The sequence below is a fragment of the Endocarpon pusillum genome (assembly GCF_000464535.1).
Source record: "Endocarpon pusillum Z07020 unplaced genomic scaffold scaffold1292, whole genome shotgun sequence".
Lineage (NCBI taxonomy): Eukaryota > Fungi > Ascomycota > Eurotiomycetes > Verrucariales > Verrucariaceae > Endocarpon > Endocarpon pusillum.
Genome location: NW_006913656.1, coordinates 193,339 through 203,848, shown reverse-complemented (window position 1 = coordinate 203,848; position 10,510 = coordinate 193,339). Strand labels below are relative to the sequence as shown.

The 10,510-nt window shown below is 50.0% G+C and overlaps 4 protein-coding genes across 4 annotated transcripts; 1 reads left to right on the top strand and 3 right to left on the bottom strand.

The window, feature by feature from the left end:
- Positions 1–1,109: 1,109 nt before the first annotated feature.
- On the bottom strand, positions 1,110–1,652 carry EPUS_04951 (uncharacterized protein; the record flags this gene model as incomplete). The annotated part of the gene is made up of 2 exons (XM_007789762.1): positions 1,110–1,551; positions 1,603–1,652. The coding sequence occupies 2 exons, from the start codon at positions 1,650–1,652 to the stop codon at positions 1,110–1,112; spliced, it is 492 nt and encodes a 163-aa protein (XP_007787952.1).
- A 4,206-nt stretch (positions 1,653–5,858) lies between these two features.
- Positions 5,859–7,062, bottom strand: EPUS_04950 (uncharacterized protein; the record flags this gene model as incomplete). The annotated part of the gene is made up of 2 exons (XM_007789761.1): positions 5,859–6,674; positions 6,733–7,062. 2 exons carry the CDS (start codon positions 7,060–7,062, stop codon positions 5,859–5,861), a joined length of 1,146 nt encoding a protein of 381 aa, XP_007787951.1.
- A 345-nt stretch (positions 7,063–7,407) lies between these two features.
- Positions 7,408–8,190, bottom strand: EPUS_04949 (uncharacterized protein; the record flags this gene model as incomplete). Its single annotated transcript, XM_007789760.1, has 2 exons — positions 7,408–7,887; positions 7,936–8,190. The coding sequence occupies 2 exons, from the start codon at positions 8,188–8,190 to the stop codon at positions 7,408–7,410; spliced, it is 735 nt and encodes a 244-aa protein (XP_007787950.1).
- Positions 8,191–8,908: 718 nt separating this feature from the next.
- On the top strand, positions 8,909–10,424 carry EPUS_04948 (uncharacterized protein; the record flags this gene model as incomplete). Its single annotated transcript, XM_007789759.1, has 3 exons — positions 8,909–8,911; positions 8,964–9,032; positions 9,105–10,424. The coding sequence occupies 3 exons, from the start codon at positions 8,909–8,911 to the stop codon at positions 10,422–10,424; spliced, it is 1,392 nt and encodes a 463-aa protein (XP_007787949.1).
- Positions 10,425–10,510: the final 86 nt, after the last annotated feature.

Genomic DNA, 10,510 nt, shown 5'->3' with positions numbered 1-10,510 from the left:
ATTTGGCAATTGCTGACGAATTTCGTTGTACGAATGTCCTGCGCTATGCAATGTTTGAATTTGCAAACGTTGATTTCGAGTAGTATGAGAGGTATTAGAAGGAGGAGGAGAAGAAGAAGGAGGAGGAGGAGCAGGAGGAGGAGGAGGAGGAGGAGGAGGAGGAGAAGAAGAAGGAGGAGGCGGCGGAGGAGGAGCAGGAGGAGGCGGAGGAGAAGGAGATAGATTTTCAGCCCTATACCATCGAGTTGAGCGTCATTTTGGGTAAAAAGGCTATCTATAATAGCTCTATTAAATCGACGAAGCTCGATTTCGAGCATTTTGAGCAAGATGCTCATCTACTTATGCATCCTGGTCCAGCACATTAGTGCAGTACATTCGCTTATCTGCGACGTATAAAGTGCACGTGGAAGCATAATTTATAGTTTCGGCTGCATACCTTGGCTTCCCTTAGCACCACAGCAACCGCTTCTTTTTGTATTTCTTGATCTTGGGAATACAATCACCGATTATGCTCTGCCGGCCAAACATTAGGCCCGATAAGGGCTCCGAGGCTCGAGATTCTAGCCGAACAAGCTCGTGGTTGACAGAGAACTGTTTTCATCACGCCCTTTCATGTTCTGCTTGCTAGTTAGATCTGGTAACCGCCGGACCTCCGATCTTCCATCTTAGGAACTTTTAATGATGGAAATTATGGAATACGCCCCCAGTAGCACAACAGCTATGGATTTGAACTACCTCAGACACCAAGCGCTCTTAACCTTTCAAGGAATTACATATCTGCCAACGTTGCGGGCCGTGGTGGCGTTCACAAGTCCCGCCCTGCCGATGGCGGAATCTGCTCAAGCGCACATTAGGCCTGCTCCAGTTAAAAAACATCCATTGATAGCATTCAGCTACTCGAAGTCAGTTTTCGTGAAAGAGGATACTCCAAGGAAAAATTGTTTTAATGATAGATATGATTAAGCCACTAGTTATGTATATTGCCGAGACGAGAAACCCAAAGGAGCGACATGTCTTCCAAGATTACCCCGAAGCCTCCCGAATTAAAAGTCCCCCTCGCCAGCCATAATCCCTCCTTGAAGCTGATGACTTCGACCTTTTGAAGTCCTCTAGTAGCCGTAGCCATAGTCATGACAGTCTGCAGTCTTTGTGACATACGCCGTTACGGTGACGGGGTGGCCTTCTACTGTTTTGTATTCGGTGACGGTCTTCTTGTCTCCTTCCTTGGTAACGGTGACGGTGTCGGTCTTCTTGTCTCCTTCCTTGGTAACGGTGACGGTGACAGTCTTGTTCTCTCCTTCCTTGGTAACGGTGGCGGTAGCGGTCTTGAACTCCGTAACAGTCTTTTTCTCTCCTTCCTTGGTAACGGTGACAGTCTTATCTTCTCCTTGTTTGGTAACGGTAACGGTAGCGGTCTTGAACTCCGTAACGGGATGGGTCACGGTTATGGTCTTATGCTCAGTGACCGTTTTGGGGGCTGGGTTATGTTTGTCCTCCTTGGTAGGAGTTGGGTGGGGATTTGCTGGCATGGGATTGGCCACAGCAAGAACACTATACAATGATTAGCTGGGAAGGAATAGACAGGAATCGACTAGTCCTTACCCCAGGCCGATCACGGCGAGCTTGCCACAACCTAGAAGAGAGAACAACATCTTCCTAGCCTCGAAGGTAGAGATATATGGTGGTAAAAGCGAGAGATGAGTGAAATAACTTGGGCTATAGCGACTGTTGGAGGACGAAGAAAGAGCTGATTCAGGTACCTGATAGAGCAGTGATTTCAGGCGGGACTGAGGTGGTTCTTATAGATGTTCTCCGCCCACCGCAGGGCTTCGAGGGTTCAACTCTTCTGCGTGTCGGATGCCATTGCATGCAATCTTCAAGCCCACATGCTGCATCTCAAGGCAAGGTAAGCTGTAAGACATGCTTCAATGCTAGTCTGTGAAGAGGCAACAGGCACTGTTGATCGCATGTCCATCCCGATCCGTGCGGCAAAGCGGCAGACTCATCTGCACGTTCGAGTCTGTTTCTGTGCTTTTGGAGGTCAAAGGTATGACCATAAGTGCGTCAAATACGGAGGATCGCCTTGCGAGAGCGATGGCCAGACGTCAGTGTTGTGCTGATTCTATGTTTAGGCTGACCCTGACTATTGAATCCTGCTGCGGTGGTGCATCGCTCCAATCAGCTGGAAGAACCGATATGGCATTAGGCGAAGATAATGCTCAAGAAGGAACATGATGTTCAAGTCTGCCTGACCAGAAGAGGCGTAGTCCTCACAAGGCGTGCTCCATCCAAAGTCATGTCGTTGGGTTCGGAAGATCGGTAGGGATAGCAAACCATGAACCAGACCTATGGAAATCCACCTGGTCAATTAGCCCCACCGTCTTAATATTGTAGTGTAGATTAATTCCCGAGGAGAGCCTCATGAATGCATTTTGCTGCATGTAAGTCACAGCCACGACGGGGCAAGCGGGAGCTCTGGGTGGTTCGGTACCAGAGCATGGAACTCTTTTCATGTCTGTACATGTCCAAGTACTTAGTGCGGTGCATGTGCATGAAAGTGCTAGGATGTCGGATGGTTCGTATCCATCCCGACTGCATCCAAAAGATCTGCCGCCATCCAAAAGCTTGTGTGACCCAAACTGAACCGGGGATGATGTGTGGTCTTCCAGATTCCGCATGCACGAGCTACTCAGACTAATGAAGATCAGCAGTATTCGGTTCCGACCAGATCTTTCGAATATGGTGTGTGATGACTTATTTACAGAGCTAATATGAAGCAGTCGATGGCAGAGAAATATTATGGTCATCATATATAGAAATGATGCCATTGCCCGAGTGGGGAACAGAGGCTCCTGCAAGTCGCCGAGTCAGCCGTCAAAACAGCCAATTAGAAACACCGATAATGATTTTGAGTTTTATAGTAGCGGGGATCAGGCTCCGGGGCCCAATACATGGTGAAGCAGATGGCGGGGTATACTGCGTTAAAACAATCTTCCCAAGGTTCAATGTACAAGAAACACATGGTGCCTAGACGACGTTCTCGTTGATCTGCCTTGGGTCTGGTGGGGTGTGTTGTACGAATTATATCGCGTAGCGAAAGCATGGAAATGTACGTAGTATGTCCAGGCAAGACCTGGTTGTCATCCGTCAGACGCATGTCTCGGCCACCATGCTCTCGCTTCCGGTTCTTCCATAGGCAGTCAAGGATGCTGCAGCTGTTGGTGAGGATTTATGAAGCGCCTTTGCACCGAGGTTGAATGCTATGGCCAAGTGTGTAACATGACCTGCGACTTGAGAGTACACGACAAAGCGTCTATGGAGTTAATGGTACTTGCGCATCTTTCTGCAGATACGTGAATGTCGCCATAAATGCCGCACAACTAGCGATTGTGCTCTGAACAGCGACACCTGTAGCACGAACTTAGTGAGGGGCTAAATCGTTCGAGAGCCAGTCCATTACTATGGCGAACCCTGATAATGATTCGTCAGGTGTGAGATTCTACCGCTCGGCTGAATGGTTTCTCGCTCGCGAAGGAAACTCCTGCAGCTACAGAAAAGGTGCCACCATAGCTGACAGCAGGCTACCTCGTAGCAATAAGCGAGATATATCCGACGGTTGCCAGAGCACATTCAGCTAGCATAAAGGATCCTCTAGCTTTCAATCTATCGGAAAATCCTACAGATACCAGAACGAGGCAGAATGCTCAACAATTGGTGGCACGGTAAAAAGCTGTGCTGTGGTCGCAGTGTAACTACTACGTTGTAAGTACTTTGATGACATTTGGACCGAACAACGAATAGCTCTATCCCAAGATCGTCAGGCTACTAGTATGACGGCGAAGGTTTAGCCTGGCTGACTTACATATAGCGGTGTCAGGAGGACGAGCTAGGCTAGTGATTAGATCATCGTATTTGGGCTAAGAAGTGCCATCCGCACCCACCGCCATTGGAAGTGTTCTCATTCCGCATTCTCTCTGATCCGTAGCGCAGTGCAGATGAAGCTCCATACGAAGCACAGCTACCCACCTCTGCTCCTCGTTCGAGAAGGTGGCATCCTTGGGAGTATGATCAAGAAGTAGATCGTCGGCAGTCCGAGCCAGACAGTCATGATGCCATTAATGAAGATCTGTTCACGAGTAGCCGATTCCTAATAAAAGACCTGGAAGCAGGAACGGAACAAGCTGACCTTGGCGACCCTATCCGATCGTTTAGCGAGAGCTGACATTCGTGACTGTGGTTAGTTGGAGTCAGGTAGACCCACGATTATAACCACCATAATGAATCCGTGCCAGGCCAGTAGCGAGTAAACCCCAGAAAGCTCCGCACAAGTGAGCAACGCAGTAAAACAAAGCTAACTACACCAGATCCTCTTATGGTCAATAAGCATCATGGATTCTGAAGAGAAAAAAATACCAGAATGGTGTACGTTCGGTACAAATTTCTCAGATACCCTACCATCTCACCTAAGATGCCACGGTCGAGCAGCCATCAGACCACCACTGATTGACTTTGTGAAGCCAAGGAACGTGCTTACAACTCTCCAATAGATGATCGAACGTGGGAGATAGTAGCTAGCACGCAACTTTTTGATAATCCAATCTCATGGTATATCGACAAGTCTGCTGCAGACATAATACCACCAGTGCAACTCAAAGTCTCGTTAGCAACCATTTCAATGCTCCAATGATAAGTCTAGGAACAATAACGTTTGGTTTTAGTTCCATCAAGGCGCAGATGGGCCGCCCAAACATCTATGCAGGTATTACCAATGTTGTTGCTGTCAACACATAAAAGAACCTGCACAACGCATGAGACTACTATGTTCGGATCTGAATGCCGTCAACGAACCAGATGACGAACAGCAAGGGAATGAGATGCTTACCGAACTCTCGTGGAATCGATGGTTGGGCCAATTCCGATTTGAGCATCCAGACAGTCTGTCTTTTCAGCATGTGACAGATTAGCGTCATTTTCGAGCTCATGCTTGAAATTTTCGTATTCCACGATTCGTGCTGTGGTGCAGTCATTCTGGGAAAGTCAAGGATGTGCCGCTAGCCACCCCGGAGAAATGGTCGACGTCAAGGATAAGGAACATGTCATGTTTTTGTCTCAATCTTGCCAGAGATACAGCAAACGAACAGGAAAGTTTGAGAAATGCACCGCTTGAGAGAATATCCACATCCTTAGTGATACGGTTCCAGTGCTCCTGAAATACATCAACTGGCTTGATCCCCGCACAATCCGCCAATCCGTTAGCCGGAATGTTCTGGAGAACAGACAAACGAGAAGCCAGTGCTAGTTGATGCCCGGGAACGATGAGTCCTTGCGTAGAGTTCTCACAGAATGCGCATAGTGTGCGTAAAGCATACTGGGCATGGACATGTGGAGTAGCTGGCAGCCAGACACAAGCAAAGAGGGGCGAACTGCTGAGAAAGAATTCGTGAAGCCGGACTGCCGACCGTTTATGGGCTCGACTATCATCATGATCCACGGACAAGGTGATTTTGGGAAGATCGACATTCCCCTTTCGGAAGGTCGCACGAACATGCTTAGCTAATGCACTCTTACTCAGAAGGACGCATCTCTAAATGTGTAGCAGGCATAAAGGCCTGGCACAACATGTCAATTCCCAGCAACTGCATTGCGATGGATCCGGATAATCCAAATCCTGGGCTTGTCAAATGTGTGCCCCCAGGTTTCGAGCTTAGAACCTTGACCGGACATGTGGATGTAGATTTCAACATGTGAAATGACTTCATTGTCATCTGCAAAGATATTGTGCTCGCCATTCCTCTTCGTTGGACAGCTGGTACTTGTTACAAGCTCGTCAAGGCAGCTCAATCTATTAGCCACTGGAGTTAAGCGTTTGAGTTTTTCAGAGAAGGCCCAAACACGTCTCCGTCTCGCTCCAATTTCTCTCTTTCCAACTTTCTCTTCTTCAAAGCTCTTTCTTTGTCGCTTTCACTACCCTCCCGTTTCTCCGCAGCCTTTTGCTTGGTCACAGCAACAAGGTCCATTTTCTCTGGATTTTGGCAGAGATGGAGCTTCCTACCAATACGCTTCATTTCCTTCTTCATCTCCTTTTGCTCTACTTCGTTAGCCTCGTCTTCTGACTTGTAGTTCGAGAGCATATCAGCACATGACCTGATCGTCAATTCCAGCTTCGCACGAAGACTTGCTGCTGCCGGGCCTAGATGATCCATCTTGGATGCCAGGTATGCATTGGCAAGATCTGAATCGGCAGCCATGAAGGCAGCCAGCCATATTTGAGAGGGGGTGTAAAGGAAATACACATCAGTCATCTGAGCAGCGACTCTGAGCAATTGGCTCGCTCGGTCAGCTGCTCTGCCAACTCTGCCCTTTTGATCTGGGCCATCGAGTCGCAGCATCTTCTCTTCGAATAGCTTTAAAATCTCGCCGACACCTCCTTCCAGCCCTCGCATGGGATGCCGGACATCTAACGTAAAGCGTAAGCCCTGCATGAGAAGGAACTCCGGAGCGCGGACGTCCTTCTCTTCTGTGCCCGGGATCTTGTCCACAAATGTCGAAAGTGGAATGTGCCAATGATCAGTTTTGGTAGCGAGGAATAGAGCACAAGTCAGGATTTGCTTCGGATGGTAAGTCATGGGAGAGTTAGTGAGGTAGAATCGTCGCAAGAATTGAATAGCTGTAGCCTGTACACAACGTCTCGTTAGGCGTAGCGCAAGGAGGGCGATTAGATGCTCATCTTACTCTGATCTCCATGGGAATTGGTGGAGTCGTGACTTTGCCAGTCTCAATGATCTTGCTGCACCCCCAATGCACCACCCGGAGCTCTTCTTCTACAGTCAACGTTTCGACATCTTTTGCTGGGTCTTGCCTTCCTTCACCCCCTTCTCCCGACTTGTGCTCCGGCTGCTGCGCATTCTGAACCTTTTTGGCGTCTCGAATCCGGCCAAATGCAGCCCGTACACGTTCCGAAGCAAGCTCGTTCGTACTTTGTCGTAGAGAGGCCAGCGCCTCGCTGGTGTAGGACCAGTACCGATACTGTGTCGAGGAGCGGTAGATGTCGTCCTCGATCATGGTGGATGATATTTGTACAGGCGCAAGGATATGAAGACGAACATAATGCTTGATGCATGCTATTGCTAAGAGGATGGCGATAGAGATGCCAATTTCAGGCGACAATAACGGACAATTTTCCGAGGTTGTCTTTATTGTGGCTTAAAACATCAGGACTCTGACGGTGTAGTCTTGATACTGAATAGTTTTATGATCCTATGTACCTGTTTAAAAACTTCGAAATACGCCGCCAATTCCATTACAACGTTGGAGCACTGGTTGCAGCGCCATCAAGCCTTGCGCCTGTTGAAAGCACCCAGACTCCTGTACAGCAACATGTGTCTCGGCAGTAACTGGATACTGGATTTAGGGCTCTCCAAGCAGTCGGGCAGTGATGTCGCCCATGTAGGCCTCCTCTAATTCATAGTCCTCACCACCCATTCTATCAATTCCAACATACTTGAAAGCAGCCACAACCCGATCAACATCAAAGCCCATGTTGACAAAGCGGTCGATTAAATCTTTGTTGTATCCTTCATAAACAGCGAGATTCGCTTCCTGCTCACGATGTTCGGCCTCCTTCTCTGCTGCTTCAATTGACTCGGCTGTAGCACCGCCGCTACCCTCACCAACGTTCTTTTTCGGTGCACCGGCATACCGCACTGCCCACTCTCGAGCCACCCGCTCGAATTCCTTGGGATTCTTAATAAGCATTTGAGCAACCTCGGCATCCTGCGGGTCTTTGGGCTCTGGTGAGCTCAATAGAGATTGAAGAGATATGAGAGCGGACTTTATGGTCAGCACAGGTGACCAACCGGTAGAAAGGGTGTCGAGACATATGGCACCCTTTCCTGGGTCAGTATGAAGCGCGGTTATCATTTAGGATTCACTCACCGTCTGACTGCTGACGTTGGGATGCCAGACTTTGGTAGCAAATTTCATGATAGGTGGTCGAAATGGATATTCGCTTGGAATATCTATGTTGATCTCGTACTTCCCTCCTTCATAGGGCGTACCCGGAGGGCCACCAAATGACCCCCTTAGCTTCGTCACATCCTCGCCAACAGTATCTGCTTGTACCTGTGACGACGTGTCCGCGTGGAGGTCGGCAAGTTCTTTCGCAATACGACGGGCTTTGTTCGAAGCCATCGCGATGAGCGCGATTCCAGCCTCTCGCAGTTTGCGGCCGAGGAAGATTCGGTGGTTACCCCAAGGCTTTCAAAGTGAGGGATATGCGCCGAGTGAGGCCTCAGGCACGAGGTCGAGGCAAAGCTGGCGCAGCGGGACTGAAGGTGGTGCGAGATGCAATCCAATGTCCGTAGATAATGAACGCTCTCTTGTTGCAGCAAGTCTTTAACAACTCCTCGTCGATCACTCCGAGAAGTTCTAATCTCGAGGAAGGCTTCGGAGATCGTAGAGTCCAGATGAACAAGGGTCAACTGCTCCGATGACTTCAGAATCTACTCGTCGCCAGCAGTCTGGCAAGAGATTACATGACAGTAATTACAGGGCGAAGCGGCGTAGAGACAGAGACAAAGACAAAGATTGAGGTGGAGCTGATAGATTGTGTTTGGGAATATCATGCCTGTAGGGGTTTCTGCTGCCGCCTTGGTCGGGTATTGTGACGTGGAAGCTTTTTCTTTGCGGCGGCCTCTTCCGCCCTGCAGCTCAAGTTTCCCCTTGGCACGGCGACCAGAAGGCCCAAACTGTTCACTGTTCAGGCGCAACTGTTGCTTCGTCACACGCTCATCAACAGCTTCTCATCAAGGCGCATCCCAGGACTCCCAGGACTCCCTTGATTCGCCCCTTGGCCGGTATTCTCTTACGCCTTTGTCGTCTCTACATCGTCTCAGCCTAATCTGCATCTATGGTGAGCTGATCACTTTGGCAGTAAAGGAGCCCAACTAATCCCGCCCTTCTAGGGCAATCAACAATCTGGACTAGGTGGTCCGCCGCCCGGGGGAGATGGAAAGGATGACAAGGACAAGAAGGTAGGTGTCAATCATGATCTGCCTACATCCTTTCTGATCATCGGTTTGTGCTTTGTCTGACATTCCTCGTAGAAGGACAAGCCAAAGTACGAGCCACCACCACAACCAACCACCCGTATTGGGCGAAGAAAGCGCAAGGCAGCCGGGCCTAACGCCGCTGCAAAGCTCCCAACCATATATCCGACGTCAAGATGTAAGCTACGATATCTTCGCATGCAGCGAGTGCATGATCACTTGCTCCTGGAAGAGGAATATGTGGAGAATCAGGAACGACTCCGAAAAGCGAAAGCTGCCAACACTGCAGCCCCTTCAACAGCCCCAGAATCAGAGGCGCTCGACCGAAATGCTGACGAAAGAGGTCGCGTTGATGATATGAGAGGGAGTCCGATGGGTGTGGGCAATCTGGAGGAAATGATCGATGATGACCACGCCATCGTCTCTTCCGCCACTGGGCCCGAATACTACGTTTCCATCATGTCTTTTGTAGACAAAGACCTCCTCGAACCTGGCGCGTCCATCTTACTTCATCACAAATCCGTCTCGGTTGTGGGCGTCCTGACCGATGACGCCGACCCATTGGTTTCTGTCATGAAGCTTGACAAAGCACCCACGGAGTCCTATGCTGACATAGGCGGTCTCGAAAACCAAGTTCAGGAAGTCCGTGAAGCTGTCGAATTGCCTCTGCTCCACCCGGAACTGTATGAAGAGATGGGCATCAAACCTCCTAAGGGTGTGATCCTCTACGGTGCGCCCGGAACAGGGAAGACGCTCCTTGCCAAAGCTGTAGCCAACCAAACATCTGCCACCTTCCTCCGTATCGTCGGCTCCGAGCTCATCCAGAAATACCTTGGAGACGGACCCCGCCTGGTCCGTCAAATCTTCCAAGTTGCCGCCGAGCACGCACCAAGCATCATCTTCATCGACGAGATCGACGCCATCGGCACCAAACGCTACGAGAGCACCTCCGGCGGCGAACGAGAAATCCAACGCACCATGCTCGAACTGCTCAACCAACTCGACGGTTTCGACGACCGAGGCGACGTCAAAGTGATCATGGCCACCAACAAAATCGAGACCCTCGACCCGGCCCTCATCCGACCGGGCCGTATCGATCGCAAGATCCTCTTCGAGAACCCGGACCAGAACACCAAGAAGAAGATCTTCAATCTGCACACCAGCAAGATGAGCCTGGCTGATGATGTTGAGCTGGAGGAGTTTATCAACCAGAAGGACGACCTGAGTGGTGCGGACATCAAAGCCATCTGTAGTGAGGCGGGCTTGCTGGCGCTGCGGGAGCGGAGGATGAGGGTTCAGATGCAGGATTTCAGGGCCGCCAGGGAGAGGGTCATGAAGACCAAGACGGAGGGTGAGCCCGAGGGCTTGTATTTGTAGAGCACAGTGCTGGGGCTTGTTTTTCTTCTTCCGAGGGTCCTCCTAGGTAATGGCTAGAGCTCTTTTTGGGGGGGGCAGGAACAGGA